Source organism: Melitaea cinxia, chromosome 16, assembly GCF_905220565.1.
Source record: "Melitaea cinxia chromosome 16, ilMelCinx1.1, whole genome shotgun sequence".
In the NCBI taxonomy this organism is placed as follows: domain Eukaryota; kingdom Metazoa; phylum Arthropoda; class Insecta; order Lepidoptera; family Nymphalidae; genus Melitaea; species Melitaea cinxia.
The window spans coordinates 3,955,591-3,976,410 of NC_059409.1; the positions used below are offsets into that span (position 1 = coordinate 3,955,591).

Sequence of the window (20,820 nt, forward strand, 5' to 3'; positions counted from 1 at the left end):
CTAGTAATATTTCTTGGATTTAGGGTCAAAAGTTCTATCTACGATTTTCTTTTATATATTTAACAAGTGTGTAAGACTTGAGTTTCAATATTCTGCAAACGAAATAATACGTCTAAGATCACTTTCTAACTATATTTTTTTATAGAAAAATCTGATCTGTTAATAGTCAAAGTACTTTAGTTTTCGTGTAAGTACCTATTTCTAAAACAACAATCCCGACAAACACACAACCCTATCGGTCATATGATATAAAATTAAATCGGTCATAATATGATATATTTTGATTTTATTTCATTTCATTTCATTGAAGTAACTTAAGACAAAGACGTCTTTTGACTATCGCAGTTCTTTAACAAAGCCCTAGACACCTTACATCTAATTTTGTTCAAGAATATTTAATTTATTACCAGAAGGTAATCCTTCAAAAATTTAATAAACCGATTTTTTCGCAGAATTCAGGAACGGTTTGGTCACCAAACGATTGACTATTTGACAAGTACTATTATAGTTGTTATAGTAGTTGAGGGTACTCCGTCCTTTCTTCGCCAATTCAGGCCGGAGTCCCTCAGGGCCTTGCATTTTCCCTTAAGTGTATTCTCTAAATGCAAACGACGTCCATATAACAAAGGTAAATTCACAAAATACCTCCTTTGCACTATATATATTACATTTTACCATATAGACCTATTTAGCTCTAATCATCAAGAGCCACAAAGTACTAGTCACTTCGTTAATGACAACGAGGATTTAAATATATCCTGAAAAATAGACTAGTCTCGCCATTCAACCCTAGATAAACAGTTTTGAAACAAACTTAACCAGGAAATATTACTCTTTATCTTTTATCTCGATGCTATGTATACAGACTAAAATATATAGAAGATAATATTATATAGGTGAAGAGTTTGTTTCAACGCGCTAATTTCAGACTACTGTTTCGAATTGAAAAATTCTGTGTGTTAGATAGTTCATTTACCAAGGAAAGCTTTGTTATATAATATTTTATTCCGTTTTTTCCTCAATTTTATTTTATACAACTAGTTCGGCATACAAGCATACGGGTCACCTGATGGTAAGCGATTACCGTAGCTTATAGATGCCTGCATCACTAGAAGCATTGAAAGCGCGTTGCCGACCCTACCCCCAATCCCCCCCGCAGCTCTGGTCACCTTACTCACCAACAGGAACACAATACTGCTTGAAAACAGTATTATTTAGCTGTGGTCTTCTGTAAGGTCGAGGTACTACCCCCGTCGGGCTGCTCCATATTTTGAGCAGGTAATTTCCTGACGTGCCCAACATCAGTTAGAGTTCCTCAAATTAACGCCAGTAAAACCGTGAGACGCTGCTATAAAAATAAAATGGCTTTTAAAAAATTTTCTCTCATTTTTCTGTAAATAGATAGAATGTAAAATACAAAGTTAATTAATTATATAAAACAAAATATATTTTACGAAAACGATTTGTAAACGAATCAGGTCACATATGAATATGTTTTTTAAATTTTACCTTTGCTTTGAAATTCGTAGCTTTACGGATTTCGGAGATTAAAAAGTTGCGAAAAAAACCCTTTGCGAAGTTCGTTTGGTGATTGAAAAATAAATTGCGGTGTAGTTCGTAAACTCCGTGCGATGAATCCTTTTCCAATCAAACCCTTTGTATTTATATCATATACTTTTTATTTTTCATAAAAATAATGTAAGTGGTAACTTCTTTAAGTATTTTTCATGTGTGTTATTTAACTTAACGTTTTATTATTTCATTAGAAAAACTAAATATTACATTTAAATATAAATAAATTTCACATGACTAAAATGCATAAATTAAAAAAGAATGAAGAAAAGAAATAAGAAATTAAAAGCAAGAAGAAACAATAAAATAATGATTTGCGATAACTTCAATTGTAACAATTTTGTTTTAAGCGACTGATCCGCCTTGTCTTGCATATAAGTTGACTTACAAACAAGTTATTAAATAAAAAATAATAAGAGCCCTACGCAATCATTCCATTATTAGGCCGAAAATGCCTTTCATTAGAGTGGGAAACAGCTTATACAAACTGAAAGCTGATTTAACTTCCAGCATTGATTTATACTATACAAACCTACGAACAACTACAAGTTTCGAAGATCAAGGTAATATCGAAATTTATGATACCACAAAGTATGTTTTAGCGTCAATCTTATAACACCCCCCTTTTGGCGCTGCAGGCTTAAAACCTAAAACCTTGCTGTCCTAATGTATAGGTAATCAATTTAAATTTTAGACGAACCTAAATTACCCTAATGGTTTCTAAATTTTTTTTTAATATGACAAGTACGTACAAAAACTTATCTTTTACATAAAGAAATAAAAGGCTATCAAATGACAGAGCAGATTATTTTGACCTGAAAAGGTACCAAAAGACAGCTATGTATGAGAAGAAAATGTTGTGAACTAATACAGAAACATTAATATAAAGTAAGCTGCTTAGGCTACCACAGCCAGTGATAAAACCTAAAAAAAAATTATTCCATTGCGCCATCTATACACAAATGCAAGAATTAATTCGAGTATGTCGTGCTCATCTCTACCATAACGACTCTTGTTATTCTAAATAACCTTTTCACTCGTTTTCAATTCAACTATGTTATATATTTATTTATCTTTGAAAAAATTCAGTATATTTAGAAATACTTATAAACTTTAGTTATTTTAGTTTTGACTACAACGTTGTCAAAAGATGGCATTAGTCATCTTATTTGTAGTAAAATTTTGAAATTGTTAAATTAAATTTCATATTCTAATTTATTTTGAATATTTATACTACAATACTATAAGAAAGTTGATGTTATCAACAATTTAAATGTGGTGATAATATACATTAATTAACGAATACTTCCTAAAACCATCACTTTTTTATATAATCTGTCAAAATTTTAGCGTCACTTCTCCCATTGTTACCAAACTCATCAGGGCTAAATTGATAACCACAACTTCCATTCCTGACTTGACAGACAATTTTCCGTCCTACACATAATAGTCCTTAAGTTTTCTAAAATTTATAAATTTTCTGCTCTATTTCGTTAATTTTTCATTTTGTAAGAAACTTCTAAAAACTATTACATACCGTCAAAAAGAAGGTGGGAAATTAATAGGTATCTGTCAAATCATTCCAAAGTTGTTCCGTGACCAATGACCATAGACATCAATTTTTGTAAACATAAATTCAGTAAGGAAAAAATTGGGCGTGATTTAATTTTATTGTTTTGTCAAATTGCTTAAACTAAAAATATTAATTGAGTGGTACTGATTAAAAACACAATGAAAAAAAAACACAATGTACAAAATGAAACTAATTTAATAAAATAAATAATAACAATTTGGCGGCAAGATAGCTTCTCGAGTCAGAGTATAATTAATCATTTTAAACTCTACCTCCCATAAGGAACTCTATCGATAAGTCTTTAAGGAGTACCTCTAGTTCATAGTATGAGACAGTTTAGTACACCTTAACACTAGTCTTTTTCCTTTTTGTCTTAAACACTAAGATAATAACACACTAACAATCACTAACGCAAATTAACACAATAATTTTACAACTACTTATCATTGAAGAACTTTTTTAATTACGAATTTGTTTCACGATGTCCAAATTAATAAGTTACGACGGATAAGCAAGCTTTCTTTAGCATCGTAGATTAATATATCGTCTATTTCCTAGGTCAACACCGCGATTTTGGTATTGCATCTGTTTCTTCTGTTGTTCAATCGTTTGGATATTGTTTTACCAAGAATTTATAGTTGCTATAACAACTGGGGATGCTATGATATTAAGTCTTCACGCAACAAGTATGACAAGACTTTTCTCTGTAAGCATAATTATATTCCGACACTGTCAATATCATCTGCACACATTGACGAATATTTGACAACTTGCAAGTGACGTTCCTGCATCATATCACGCCACGATTCATGTCACATTACGTCACAAAATCGAGATTCTTGAATCTCTTGTGACTAAAACTTTTGCATGACTTTTTCTGTGATTAATGCTGCTTGCATTAATGTTTTTCATACACTTTTTAATACGTTTTGTCATTTTTTGAAGTATTTTATACTCGTAATTATAAAAAATAATTCTTATTCTCCAACTTAATACTAATGAGACTTACATTTTTAAATTTTAAGATCAATTAATTCCTGTAGAAATCTTCACTATAACCGCTATATGTTCGTATTTAAAATCAGTCAGGTCTTCGATTAACAACTAATACAAAACGGTACTAGACGAGAAAATTATCCTGTTCACATTTCACTTGCGGACAGCAACTTGGATACGGTCTACTGAGGTCTTCGTCAGTGACGAAACAGCTTGACGAATCCGTACTTATAACTTCGCATCTGAAACAAAAAAATATTTTTACAGCTTTAACCGTTTGAAAAATATCTGAGTAATGGACATCAAGAATAATCTCGTAATGAATTTGTTAAAAAATCCATTGGTTACATACATCGAAAATCCATTAAATAGAAGTGGTACGCTTGTTATCACAGCCCCATTTGTTCCCGGCGGTTGCTCAATTCGATCGTATATATATTTTTAAAGTTTTTTATTAACAAAAACAACCTTGAGACCGAATTTAAGAATTCCTTTGCATTTGCTTGTTGTTTGAGAAAGATTTAATTAGTCACCTCCGTGTTTCTCATATATCGCAAATATAGATTAGCATACAATTAGCATGTACAAAAAAATATTATATATTTTTATACATATTCAACTAGGTCGGTAAATAAGCGTACAATTTACCTGATGGTAAACGATTACCGTAGCATATATAGACGCCTGCAGTACCAAAACTATTGCAAGCGTGTTCCACCAATCCACCCAGGAACTCTGATCACCTTACTCACCACAGGAACACAACACTGTTAGAAAGTCGCACTTGAAGTGGTAAGGTCGAGCAGGAGGTTACCTGCTGTGAGGTAGGCCTCAGTTACTGTTCAGTAGTTTCACCCGCTTTACAAATACTTTATTATGCTTGTTTATCCAAGACTTTAGACTGTGAAACAACATGCTACACGGAAGAAGAACAGTAATTATAAGCTAGAAACCTTTGTCTGATGTTTAATATGTAATAAAACTTACGAAGAATAGTAAATCCAGTGTTTCGAGCACTCTATCCTGTAACAAAAGCCAACTGGACTGACCTCATCACCGTAGGCTATGACGTCATCAATTTCTCTGATATAACAGCCTGTTTTGTGAGCTGAAACAATGAGAAAATAATTTTATTAAAAGTTCTAAAAGTACTATTCCTATAGTATTTGAATTATAGAAATTTGAAAGTGAAGTAAAAAAATAGCAACTAAACGTGACCCTTTTGTACAGTAACCCGTGTGTTTTCTGATCTAGATTTATGGACTCGATTGCTCCCCGAATCTGAGTATAATATATTTTTTAAATACGTGTATTATTTAAATGTACACATATCGCAGAAAAGTGTATCCATATTATTTAGCTGTTTCCTAAAATTTCATTAAATTTCCTGTTATTTATTAAAGCATTCAGAAGAAAAACTAAAGAACAATACTTTTTAAATGTCTTTCTTGCATTATAAAGATGAAATAACATAACAAAACAAGGAAGCTACACATACACAATAAATTAAAAGGTTTACGTTCATTATCTTCTTTATAATAAGATGTGATGATACCAGAGACCATTTTCCACGGAAAATATATTGTAATTTAATCCTTAAACCGGATTTCCATTAAAAAGATTGATAACGGAAAACTATACGTTTAACGTTAAATTATATAATATTTATTTTACGGAACTACATTTATCACAGTTGATTAATTGTTTTATGTGGCAACGGTATGTGTTAACATGGACCTAACACGGAAACATTTTTTTTTCTTATTTAACGTAGAACCTTTTTAATAAACATCTATAAAAACATATTTATTCAAATGTCATTTATTATTTTTTTACTGGCACAAAAAAAAATATTCAACACTAGGAACCTTTAATACCTAATTAAAAATATTTAAAAAAAACTATCCACAATTCAAACATGGCGGAGTTATATAAATAATTAATTAAAACTAGGTAGCACGTAAACCGATAGCGATTTATTTCGCTTAGCCAAAATAGGAAGTTGAATATCAACTTAAAATTATAAAACATTTTCAAATTGTTTCGAATATTGTATTTAAAAAAAAAATAAAGACTAATTAACAGATTAACTTTCGATATTTCGAAGAAGGTTTTAATAGGTGCCAAAAATAAAAATGAAAATATTAATTTAACCAAAACAATTCTTCAACTAAACAAATCTCACATTTTAAACATAAATTTAACCAAACTTTCTTTCATATATACTAATGGGATAATAAAAGAAATCTATAAAGAACGGCAAATATTTTGTTTATTCCACATTCCGATCTCTCGCTCTGTTACGTAAACAACTTAATATTCAAGAATGTGATCGTCAACGTCTGCATTTTTGTATTGATGATATCGATGAACTCGATAACAATGCAGCGACCTTGTGAACGAACAAGGATATAACGGACTGCGATAGCTGGCCATTATAATAATAATAATAAATAATCACTCTCTAAATAACTAGAACATTTATCTGTATAAATAAAAATGAATCTCCAGAATCTATGCACACAATATAAATAAATAAATTAATTAATTAATAACCCAAACAATAAAATAATTCTGTTTATTGTGCTCGTTGTCGTCAGAAAAAGATTTGTATGAAAGAAATAAAAAACGAGTGTGCTTTGGACCACACAGCTGCAGTAAAACTTCTGTAATTCCATCTAATTTATATTTCCCTCTCAACTTCCGTTTACCTCGCCTAATCACACTTTTCGTAACGCTCTCGTCACGCATTCACCAGCTCACTCCCCAAGTCAATTGTGCGTAAAGATGTTTGACTTCAAAACTTTATTAAAAATCAATATGTCACGAAAAAAAATAAAAGGAAAATTTGTGAGGAACAAGTTATAAGCTTGAAATTAAACTTGGTACAGACAGGTTTAGATTCAGAATAACATATTAAGCTACTTTTTGTTTCAAGAATCCCACAGGATCGGATATTACGCGTGAAGCCGCGAAGGACCGCTACTATTTACTTATTACAAATAGTAAATAGATTAAAGGATACTATCTATGGATAGGATCTATATATAAGGATAGGATCTATATATAAGGATAGGATCTAAAAAGGTTCGTGTCATGCAAACACTTCATGTCAAAAACATCTTAAACATAAATATCAAAGCAATAATTCAGCGTTGTCTTCAATTCGGTGTTGCGTTTTGACCTCGCTGTGTTGGGAATTCTTTAAAAATAATATAAAAAGTCGCCTTGAAAGCTGTTTACAAACGGGTACCTTGACCCTTGGGATGCTAAAATAAACCTTAGGGCTGTTACTACTATATATAGTTATTTTGGACTAGACTGATAAGTAATCGAATATTTATATAATTTTTAGCATGTATCTGCTAACAAAGCTTTAAATAAAAACGTAAAATAACTAGCGATTTCCTTAGTTTCACTAAACAATCGTCTTAATAAATCGGTCTTAGATTATACACTCACATATGTATATATATATATATATATATATATATATATATATATATATATATATATATATATATATATATATATATATATATATATATATATATATATATATATATATATATATATATACAATTATTAACAATTAATAATAACAATCAAAAAGTAACTAAGAAATTGAAAAAATAAAATAAAAAAATAGAGTATGTGCTTAAGACCGCAAGGCAGAAGTAAAAACTTTATTTGCAATCGCAAACAATTTATAATATTATAAAAAGTATTAAATTAGTAATGACAATTCATCACAGCCTATACAGTCCACTGCTGGACATAGGCCTCCACAAGTTTACGTCAAAAATAACGTGAACTCATGTGTTTTGCCCATAGTCACCACGCTGGGCAGGCGGGTTGGTGACCGCAGTACTGGCTTTGTCGCACCGAAGACGCTGCTGCCCGTCTTCGGCCTGTGTATTTCAAAGCCAGTAATTGGATGGTTATCCCGCCACCGGTTGGCTTTTTAAGTTCCAAGGTGGTAGCAGAACTGTGTTATCCCTTAGTCGCCTCTTACGACACCCACGGAAGAGAGGGGGTGGCTATATTCTTTAGTACCGTAGCCACACAGTATAATGACAATTATTATGTATTAATTGAATATATTAAACACAGCGACACAGCAGCGAAGAGTAGCTAATTGTATCTTTCTCACTCGGGTACACTCGACGGTCTCGAGTTCACGCAATCGAGCCTTTCACCTCAGAGCGTGACGGATCAGCCTAACTTAAGTAAAGTAACAAAATAGTGTGTGTGCGGTGCGCCAAAATAAATTTTAATTTAAAAAAATTCATCTGTAAACCTATTACGACGCTCATAATTTTATTATTAGGTAATGTTTCTGACAACCCTAAATTAAGTGCATTCTCAAAATAAACTTTTTATGTCACTTTAAATTATTTCATTGCACTTTACATTTAAAACTTTAATTACCATATTTAAAGTAAAGTAATTGACAGCTCGACAACATCTGTCGAGTCACAGCCAAAAATATAAAATTAATTTACGTTGAAATTTATATAAGAACTAAAAAATATATAAAAGAAATCCCAAGTGCCTTCATATTCGTGGTCACATGCTATGACAAATATAATATATATATATGACGGTCACATGATAGAAACTCTATGTGAAAATAATAATGAATAGCCAAATATTTTACTAATTGTAAGTGTAAAACTCGAGAATTGTTTGACCGATTCGGTTACTTTTTTATAGATTTTCTCATACTCTGTGCAATTTTTCGCAATGAAGAATTAAGGAAATTCCTTAGAAAATTAGAAAATGCAAATATTTAAACTTTACCTGTTTGATAGTCCGCAACATCGACACATCTTTTGGACATCGTCTATCGAGTAAGCTAGTAGAAAATAATTTAATATTTAAATCTAAATAGAATGACGCAACTGATGTATTATATATTATGTGCATATATAACGATGTCTAAACGCAATATTGCGTCGAAGCAGTTGGCGCCGCAGACATGTAAACACAAAATTGATATGCATATTACTTTTATTTCAAGTCATTTGTCCTGTTAATATTTAAATTGCGATTTTTATATTTTTGTTATCGTTGCAGCTAGTAAAGATATCCACTGTATATTCTACATCCCACCGTGCCTCGGAGAGCACGTAAAGCCGTCGGTCCCGGTTATCATATACACCTGATAGCGATCATTACTCATAGTAGGGAATAGATCCACCAACCCGCATTGGAGCAGCGTGGTGGATTAGGCTCTAATCCTTCTCCTACATGGGAAAAACTATGCCCAGCAGTGGAATATTATAGGGTGAAGCGCGTATTTTGTTCTATGCTATTATAACAGAAAATTTTGGATTTTTCGTTTATTTGTAACGGATAACTCAAAAAATCAATTAATATTATTTTCAAAAATTATTTTAACAGGAGAATACAACGTTATCACTGACTATGAGTGACAAAGGCTACATTTCAAGAGGAGAAAACGGAAACGTCGAAATTGTGTAGTTAACGAGAGCAAACCCACGGTAAAAACCTAGTTTTAAATAAGTCAGGCGCCGTACTGACGGTATTTATTGACGTTTTAAATAATAATTGATATGGAAAAGCTATATCGGCGCCGTTCATCTGGTTAATTTGAATTTTTGGGATGAGTTTGTGATTTATAACGCTTACAGACGGGCGACATTATTTATGTAATATTTTTACATTTTTTGTTATTCAATATTGATGTCGGTTTTAAAAAAGCTTAAACACGGCGTAATACTAAAATAATCATTAAACCCGGAACGGGAGCCTCCGATATCTGTTACCTGATTAAAATAAATTAAGTTAGAAGTAAATTCTTCAGTCAGTATATATGTAAAAGTTTAGATAGTTTGTAACGTAAAAACAACACAAATTACGATAAAATTTGATGATATGCAAATTCCTGGAAAACAAGAACAGACTACTTTATTATCCAAAATACATCTGTATTCCCAAGATATTTGAATTTAAGGTAGGTGAAATGGGATGAACAAACAGTTTGTCCTTACTAAAAAGACAATAATAACAAATATTATCAGATTACATTATTTATTTATAATATTTAGTTTTAGTAGCATTCATTATTATCAAACAATATAAAATATTTAATTAAGCGATATTAATATAAGATGTTGAAGCAAAAGGTCAATGATTTCTAGCTTGATGGACTGAAATTGATAACAATGGTCAAAGGCCTGGTCATTTAATCATACTTTACACCGGATTTAAATTCAAGCGCGTCTCGAAAACTCATTTCAAAACATGTTGGTTCCCTCACGCAGATTTATTGACGAAAAATATGAAATTTATAAATTCAACTGTTGCCAGAATCGAACCCGTGACAACTGGTAACCCACGATCCCTATCCATATAGTGAGCTTAATTAAAAATTATCCTTTATAACACTTAATGAAAAATCTTTCATTTGCATCTACTGACGTGAGTCAAATATTATTTACGAAAATTCAAACCACAAAATAGTAATTATTGCTTATTAGCACTTCATTGTTTATGTTAATAAAAATAGTTTAGAAGTAAACAAGGTATTTTAAGAGAGCTACGATAAAAAATTAAACTCACCATGTTGCTTAGGTTTCATAGGAAGTCTACCCATGAAGGTGGCGCCACAAGCCAAGCCGATAACCATCATCAGGCACAATATCCTCGACACCATTTTATTTATTTATATTTTAAGTATTCTCAGTCACGTCAAGGTCTTAAGATGTTCCGAATAAAACTGGCCAGTGGCTTATCCGACGCTTGTTTTTATTCACACTCGGCTGACTACACATGCGGTTCTATCTGTTGACATATTAATATTTATTTATTTTTCATTACTCATGGGATAAAGATGAGTTTCTATTAAATTCGATTATATTTAATATATGTTTATATTGTGGTTTTTCTTTAAATTTTTTTCTTTAATTAACGATAAAAATTTGTATTTTAAATCTTAATTGTATTATTTCTTTGATTATCGAATGGAATTGTAAAACTAAATCGAGCTTTCCATAGTAATAAAATATTCGCTGTATATCATTTAAAATAATAAAAGGATAATATATTGAATGACAGTTAGAAGCAATCGTTACTAAAACGCTGTCGATCATATTTATTCTATTTTAAAATCTAAATGCGATTAGGAAATTAAAAAATAAAGTTTTTATATCTTACTAGCGGTACCCGCGGCTTCGCTTGCATTGAATTTTTTTTCATAAAAAGTATCTTATGTTACTTCTAAGACCACTGTACTAAGTTTCATGATTATCGGTTTAGTAGTTTTCGCGTGTACATTAGGAAGTAACACCACCAACATAGGATTTAAAAGTTTACACCGTGACTCACACTAACTAGAAACCAGGGGGTGGGGTGTAGTTACAAACTTGTTTTTTACAATGTCTGTGCCGATTATATTATTAATAATTCTTCTGATTAATATTAATAACAGCTTATAATATAAATTTGCTTTTTTATTACGTTTTATTTTAAGTGGTAGCAACAGTAATTGAAAAAAAATGTATAATCCTTCCTTGATCTAAAAAATAAGTTTTTCAATCACAGAAAGTTTCCATTAGAAAATTATTTTGACTTCTGAATTATTATTAGGAGCAGAATAGTCTATTGTTTATATTGAATAAATGGCAGATTGAATTTTAATGGATTTCAAAACCTATTCTAAATTTAATTATAATTTAATTTTATCAAAACTTTCCCGCGACTTCTTTCCTTGTTATAGATTTTGACTGTATCTATTCTAATCTTGCAAGAAAAAGTGTGTATAAAATTATTATCGTAGTAGCTTATATAATGTCAAGTTTTATAAAAAAAAAATCAAATTCAATAAATGTGTATGCGGTGCGCCAAAAGAAGTATTCACTTCAATAATCTACTAGCTCTCGTTGTCGCGACTGCATGGTTCGCACGATTTTGGCTATTCCGTTAAAAAAAATCCCGTTAAAATACAGCAGGTTATTCAGTGATAACCATTATAAACATTCAAAAATACGAATCTTAAGTTTATAATCTTTATATATATATTTCTAGTGTGCGTGTGTATGTCACTGAACTCCTCCTAGACGGCTGGACGGATTTTGATGAAATTTTTTGTGTGAGTTCAAGGGGATTCGAGGATGGTTTAGATTCACAATATGGTCCACTGGAAAATGTTTATTTAACTAATTTTTCATTTATAAGTACTTGTTAATTTTGGAATGTTTTACATTGGATCCAGTAGACTGCGCTACCATCGCAGCATCAAATATTAAATATTATTCTATTTTAATTTCAGTTTGTCCCGACAGTTGGTGCTGCGATCAAATTGAGAAAAATATTTGAAATTTTGTGTTATGGCAAAACAACGTTTGCGGGGTCAGCTAGTATTAATATAGATTTACAGAATTGGACCTACTAAAGTTTTACTATTATGCGTAGACCGTAGTTTAGATTTAGTAAAGTCTAATATTGATTATCTATGAAATTGCTTACAATGTACAAGACAGGCGCGAGAAAGTCGCGTCGTCCAGTTTATAAGAGACCTTATGAAGGACGCGCGTTGGAATGTGTTATTGGGAATTACGAGTGATTCATCTTATCGGTGTAAACAAACGTCATTTTTATTATTACCAGTCCTCTTACACAAGATCCGCGTGCTAACGTCCTTTGAACTACGAGTCAAACACACGTGAATTTTTGCGTATTCAAATCGTTAGGATATTCGAAATTCTATAAATTCTTTTACTTGTTTAATTTAATTATTGTGATGAGATGTAGTTTTTATTTCTTTTACATATTAGTAAATAGTTGACTACGTATGTTATTTGTTTTTTTTTTCTTCTAAAAATAGGTTTGATTTTTTTATCGCTTCAGCTTGTAATATCCCACTACTGGGCATAGGCCTCTTTCCCCATGTAGGAGAAGGATCAGAGCTTAATCCACCACGCTGCTCCAATCCGGGTTGGCGGATATATTCTCACGAGTAACGATCGTTATCAGGTGTACATAATAACAACCGGGACCGACGGCTTAACGTGCTCTCCGAGGCACGGTGGGGAGACCCACAAGGACTGCACAAACACCCAGACCACAGCCAACACCTGTATGGCCAATACATTTTTTTTTATAAAAATTATAAATTTTTAAAATTGAGTAAATTATATTAACTTTAAAAATATTTTTAGTTTTCTAATGTTTACGCGAAATGTCACTTATTATAATGAAACAACTTTTTCGGATTTTATCGCGGTTTATTAGGTTTTTTACATGCCCGACGTTTCGGATACTTTACAGCGACCATAATCATGAAAAAGATGTGCCTATTTCTTTCTTTAAACAGATCGTAATAGGACGCACTATTTAATAAAATTCCTTTACAATATTAGTCTATAATATATTTTAGACTATATAGACTAAATATATTAAAGACTATAATATTATAATGGACTTTTATTAAATAGTATGTTGTATACATCTTAAACCTAGGCGGTGAAGCAAAATAATGGGAACTGGGAAAAAAAACTGGAAACCAAACTAACTAACCTGCCGATGTTTGTGCCGCCTTCTCATCAATTTTTTACGTGAGCGTATTCGTAGTAATTGACAATAAAAAACAAAAAAAAAGAAGATTTTTCGAATTTCGTGCAGATGATAAAAAATTATTCACGTACATTCCGATGATTCATATTTATTCATATAGACTTTTTTATTCATATAGATTTAACTAATATGTATATCCTAGTATTGGTAACAATTGAGACTTTTAGTTTACTTTCAACTGGGTTTTTGAAATGATCTATTTGTTATGTTGACTACTGACGTCAACTAGTTTAGCTACTATTATATTTCCGCATGCGCTAATTCCAATATTCAAATATATATATATAACATATTAGTCTAGATGTCTCTTACAGATTTCTTTAGACATTTATTAAGTAAACCTTATACAGCATGACGTGTTAGTACTAAGTAAAATACAAAATATAAAACTTTTCAAATGTGCAAACATCATCTTTTTGCAACATTAAAAAATAATACGCTCCAGCCTGTAGTATCCCACTACTGGGCATAGGCCTCTTTCCCCATGTAGGAAAAAGATCGGAGCTTAATCCACCACGCTGCTCCAATGCGGGTTGACGGATATATCATATTCCCTACTATGAGAAACGATCACTATCAGGTGTACATGATAACAACCGAGACCGACTGCTTAACGTGCTCTCCGAGGCACAGTAGGGTGGCCCACAAGGACTGCACAAACATCCAGATCCGGCAAACATCTGTATGGCCAATACAAATGTTTGTCATGTACGGGGATCGAACCCGCAACCGCCAACGCAACAGTCACAAACCACTGCTGTGACCGTTGCGTCAACGCGGCGCAAAAAAAAATATAATAAAATAATTCATCGAAATTAAGAACGTTAAGTTATTTGGTAATATCCGGTGACCGGTGATGTTAATTTAAAGAAGTTATTCGAAAATAATAAATTATAAAAAAGAAAAAAAAAAAGAAACGCATCCGTGTACAAAACATAACCCAAAAATACAGAATAAATTTAAAATATTCGCCACTCTACATCTTATTTGAATCTCGTCGTAACAGTATATCACGCCGACGCAGAGCTTTCTTTATCCTTAAAAAAATTCAAATTCTCTTTTTGTTTCGTTATACTCACATTTACATATAATAAAACTGTAACAGAATATATTTACAAGAAATATATTATTTTTTTTTTTTTATATTATTTGAAGACAGTATTTTTTTTTAAGTGAATAATATTTATGTAGAATACTTTTTACGCATCGCAATATTAATATATTTAATAAAAAAAGCTTGTTTATAAGAGCATCGTATAATTATTATCCAGTACAAGATTACAGCTTGATCTGGAAAATGTCTGTTACCTCGATACCATTGTACAGTAATCTACGAACAAGACCAAATGTCAAGCTAACGAAAGTTGTTTCCAAATCCTTTATAAATAAATGCTTCACACTCACCGCCCCCAGTAAAATTTACTCCTGTGTCGTGGTCCGGTAACACACACAATACACAAGCACAAACGCCCAGACCACGACAAACATCTATATGGCCGATAAAAATGTCTGTCGTGAATGGCGATCGAACCCGCGACCGCCAGCGCAACTAGTGCTGTGACCGCTGCGCCAACGCGTCGTCAAAGCAAACAAATTATGAAATAAACAAACAATTAACAAATAAATAAAAATTATACTTTGTCCAGATTAGTGTAAAATATAAAATCAATGTAAACACATAAAAATACCAACCTTTTTAAAGTCGGTTAAAAATTATAGAAATCTATAAATTAGGTCTGAACGCGACTCACGATTAATTTCGGGTATATTCGAAAGTGAAATGGGAAAACCGAATTAAAAATATGTTATCTGTCGCTTGACAATTTATCAACGATATTATAATCGCGGGTTATTCAAATTTATTTATTTATCATCCTCTTTAGTTTGTGTTTGAGTTGTATGTTATATTATGGTCTTCCAGATATATATGTATAGTTAGTATTTGTGTTATGTAAATGTATAGTCTTCCAAATCTCTCACAAAGAGTTTTGTACCAATGCAGGCTTTAGTTGACCTTTGAGTCCGAGGGCTTTATTTAGTAATTGTGCAATAACTAATCAATATCAGTATCCACTAAAAAAAGTTAACCATTTCAACTCATATTGCAGTATCTTTAAATTGAAACAAATCGGTTCAAAACTTATATAATTGTATTTGCTCGCAAACGAGAAAGAAACCGACTTCAATTACATCGACAAGAAAAAATAGTCAAGTAAATACGCGTTATCAAAAATTACTCAAAAAGTAGTTATCAGATCTCGATGATGAATTTAAATATGACCTCATAATAAACATCAGCTTTCGATTAAATTAAAAATCATCAAAATCGGTACATCCAGTAAAAAGTTATGCGGTATAATACGTTACGTACGTAGTCAAGTAAAAACGCATTATTAGATATAACTCGAAAAGTAGTTGTTAGATCGATAAAATTTAAATCAGATCTAATAAATTTTAATGGGACCAAATGACACACACCACCTTTCGATTAAAACAAATTTTGTTGAAATCGGTCCACCCATTCAAAAGTTCTGAAGCAACATACATAAAAAAATACAGTCGAATTGAGAACCTCCTCCTTTTTTGGGAGTCGGTTAAAAAGTAATTCAAAGAAATTTATATTTTTTATTATTTTAACAGACTTACAGTATAATTATAAATACAAATATACTTTGTTGTTGTACGAGAAACAATACATGTAACAAATATTCAAGAAAAAAAATATATAAAAAAGGCGGTCTTATCGCTAAAGAGCAAAATATTCTAGACAACCTTTAAAAAAAGAACATGATAAAGAAGAAAGCAGTATTATATCATATTTTATTTACTTTATAAGACTGCTTGAAGTTTGTTGTTCCTTTACGTTTAATAAACGATTAAAATTATGCATTTACATTGTGTACGTAAACTTATATGTACGTATACGTATTATACTCGTACGTGTTATAGACTTGTTGTTTCTATTATCTTTTCGTTAAGCTTGTTACGATTTTCTTTATATTCTTAAACTAGCTGACCCGTGGCCACTTCGTTGGGCGTTAATTGTTTTTTTGATGCAAATATATAGTAAAGTTATCATCTCGCTCGCATTTTTCCGACTTAATTTACATACACTATTATTTTTTACTGATTTTTTTATTCAATAACAATAAAATATAGCCTATATCACTCCTAAACAATGTCAGATCAGTATTTACGAAGATTACCCCCTACAAACAAACAAAGTTAGAAACTTTACCTCCTTATAATATTAGTAAAGAAAAGTATTATTTTTTGGCTTTTAAAACTCAAACGTGGTTAAATAATTTTGGATTATTTCCTATTAAGTTCGACTTTAGGCCCTTTTCTTAATTAAAAATAAATCACAACGAGGTATTTGAATGTTTTCGTTAGTGAAAATGCTAAAAATAAAACAGAATTTTTGAGGTAAATAAGAGTTTAGAAGAAACGTCTAATGTATATTTAAGTCAATTTTAATAAGATCAAACTTGTGTATTTTGACGGACTTAAAAAAAGGAAAAGGTTCTCAATTTGACAGTATTTTTTATCTGTGTTACGATTTTGATGGTTCTTTTTTAAATCGAAAACTGGTGTCCGAATAATCCATTGCTGCGCGAAGACCCTAAAGGAGATAGGAGAAGGGTTGGCGGATAATTTCCTCCCATTGGTAACGATTTGACGCCGCGTTGGCGCAACGGTTCCAGCCATAGATTGTATCTGTTGCGCTGGCATTTGCGAGTTCGATCCCGCACATAAAAAATTTTTTTATTGGACATACAGGTGTTTGCCGTGGTCTGGGTGTTTGTGCAGTCTTTGTGGGTCTCCCCACTGTGCCTCCGAGAACACACTAAGCCGTCGGTCCCAGTTGTTATCATGTACACCTGATAGCGATCGTTACTCATAGTAGGGAATATATCCGCCAACCTGCATTGGAGCAGCGTGGTGGATTAAGCTCTTCCCCTACATGGGGAGAGAGGCCTATGCCCATTAGTGGGATATTACAGGCTGAAGCGTAACGATTTATTTAAATTGTTTATGAAAGGATCGAGGAATTACGACTTTAAGTGCTCTTCGAGGCACGATGGGTAAAGCCACATACACTCACACCCGAAGCAGAAAAAATATCTGAAAAAAATGAAATATTTGCTCCGAGCGGGAGTTGATCCTGCATCTGACGGCTAAGATAACTAATTGCAACATTACCAGAACGCTCATTGTGGTTTTAGAATAGTTCTTAAAAATTGATATACCAAGTATTTAAAGTATATTTCATCATTCATCATTACAGCCTATACAGTCCACTGCTGGACATAGGCCTCCACAAGTTTACGCCAAAAATAACGTGAACTCATGTGTTTTGCCCATAGTCACCACGCTGGGCAGGCGGGTTGGTGACCGCAGTACTGGCTTTGTCTCACCGAAGACGCTGCTGCCCGTCTTCGGCCTGTGTATTTCAAAGCCAGCAGTGTGATGGTTATCCCGCCATCGGTCGGCTTCTTAAGTTCCAAGGTGGTTGTGGAACCTTGTTATCCCTTAGTCGCCTCTTACGACACCCACGGGAAGAGAGGGGGTGGCTAAATTCTTTAGTGCCGTAGCCACACAGCACTATAGAAACTATATAAACTATATAAACACACATATACACTATACAAAGTATATTTAATCAACCTTTATTATTGCTTCTTTATGGATAATTTATTATTAAAAAAAATTGTCCATATTTTGTATCATTATTATACGTCCCATAAAACATATAAAATAAATTCGACATTGACAATCGGACTTAAATACCTAGTAAAGATTCATAGGAATCAAACATCGTAATACTTACAATATCGAATGAGACATCTTAAATGATAATTATATTCATAAATAATTTTAAACAAGACTCGTAAACAGCTCATAAATTCGTTTATTGGAAATGGCGCCGTCGTCAAAAATGTATTAAAAATTTCTTCGAAATACCACCTATGAAATGAATTAGCGAAATGACATTGGATTTATTGCGATTAAAATCAAATGAATACTAATTATTCTTTATTATACTATAAAATAAACTTTGTTTCGGATGTTAACTTATACTCTCTCTCTCTCTCTCTGTTTTACTTATCGTAAAATTTATGACTACTTTTATAGTTAGAATTGTCATTCTTTTATTAATTAGTTCTTAAAATTTGAAATTATAAACAAACGAATATTTTTGTAACATTAGTTTTTATTTCTATTATTATAGTTCCTGATCATTTATTTCTAAATATAAATTTTTCCTTAAAAATACGACAAGCTACTAAAACCATATCGTAAATTTCAACTGTCTACGTTTTAAATAATAAACGAATTATAATGAGAAAGAATTCCAAGATTCCTGAATGGAATGCGATCGATGGCGCCTTCGACACGGAAAATATAATAAAAATAATAGAACATTGGCGCCTAGAAAGATATTACGTAAATTGTATTCAAATTTTTTCCTCTGTTTGTAAGATACCTATACATTTAAATCCTTAATATCATTAGAATACAAATAGTGAGTTAACTTTAAAATTACTGAACCAATTTTAAAAATTCTTTTACAATTAGAATATTTCTAAAATTCTGCACACAACTGCTGATTAGTAATATTCATGACAACCCAATGATACCTCTTGGACACCGTTCGGACACCACCGGGGGAAAAGCATGAGCTGTAAATACGCAGTTGCTAACGACGTGTGGACCACGAAAAATTGACAAAGCGGAGAAAATTACAAAAAAGTAAATATATAATAGTGGCGCTTTCTTACGTTACAAGTTAAAAATAAGAATGGGGTTGTAGATTTTATATAACATTTTAATTTAACGTGGTTATTTTTATTATTTGAATTATTTAAAAACGATGACCAGTGCTGTGTAGTCACGGCAGTAAAGTATATAGCCACCCTTTCTTTTCCCGTGGGTGTCGTAAGAGGCGATTAAGGGATAACACAGTTCCACTACCATCTCCACAAGTTCGCGCCAAAAATGGCGTGAACTCATGTGTCGCCCATAGTCACCACGCTGAGCAGGCGGGTTGGTGACCGCAGGGCTGGCTTTGTCGCACCGAAGACGCTGCTGCCCGTCTTCGGCCTGTGTATTTCAAAGCCAGCAGTTGAATGGTTATCCAGCCACCGGTCGGCTTTTTAAGTTCCAAGGTGGTAGTGGAACTGTGTTATCCCTAAGTCTCCTCTTACGACACCCACGGGAAGAGAGGGCGCGGCTATATTCTTTACTGCCTTAACCACACAGCATATGTAATACGTACTTATTATATATTGGTATTTACATATACCTATCTGGGTAACTTTTTTATAATAATTACACATGATTAATATTAAAATATTTCTTTATGTCAGATATTTTGTTCATTTTTTTATGACTTTTCTCTCAAATTTGTACCTCGAATATCTTTGAATGTTTTTATTATGTAAGTCGTCTCGGACATAAACCTGTATTATAAAGCAATAAAATATTCGAACAATTGTTGTCATCAATCATTTGCTCGCCAATTTATAAAATACTTAAAACTCATTCCTAAATACAAATAAAATAAGACAGAAGACGGACAAAGGTTAAAATTTATGACAGTTTAAATTAAAAATATAGAATCTATAGTACGATCAATTCGTTAACATTGTGTTGGTGAAGCTGTGTTTTGTGCTAATTTAAACAATATTAATTTAAAATTTAATTTTAAAGACAATTTTCGTGTACTAGCAGAATAACTTTATTTTATTTTACAAAAACTAATACTAACGATACTCAGCTACAAAATAATTAGGAAACCACAAAACATGGAATACAAAAAGATACATAATTATCTTGTTTAAATTGGTGTTTCCATATCAAAACTACGTCAGTGTCTAAAGTTAATTGGCCGATAATTACAGAACAGAATCTTCTAAGGAAAAAAAAATCGATAATGCAGCATTACTAAAAATTTTAGTAAAATTTAATGTTAACGAGCTTAATTACCTCATAAAAATCGAAATTGTATTAAGTGACCAACTTCGGAAAATTCTACAAAGTATAAATGCACATTTTTGATTATGTTCATTCAATGC

At 31.8% G+C, this 20,820-nt stretch overlaps 1 protein-coding gene across 1 annotated transcript; it reads right to left on the reverse strand.

The window, feature by feature from the left end:
• Positions 1–3,322: 3,322 nt before the first annotated feature.
• On the reverse strand, positions 3,323–10,912 carry LOC123661174. The gene is made up of 3 exons (XM_045596159.1): positions 10,730–10,912; positions 5,129–5,249; positions 3,323–4,383 (listed from the first exon to the last, which is right to left on the reverse strand). The coding sequence occupies exons 1-3, from the start codon at positions 10,821–10,823 to the stop codon at positions 4,266–4,268; spliced, it is 333 nt and encodes a 110-aa protein (XP_045452115.1). The 5' UTR covers positions 10,824–10,912; the 3' UTR covers positions 3,323–4,265.
• Between the last annotated feature and the right edge of the window lie 9,908 nt (positions 10,913–20,820).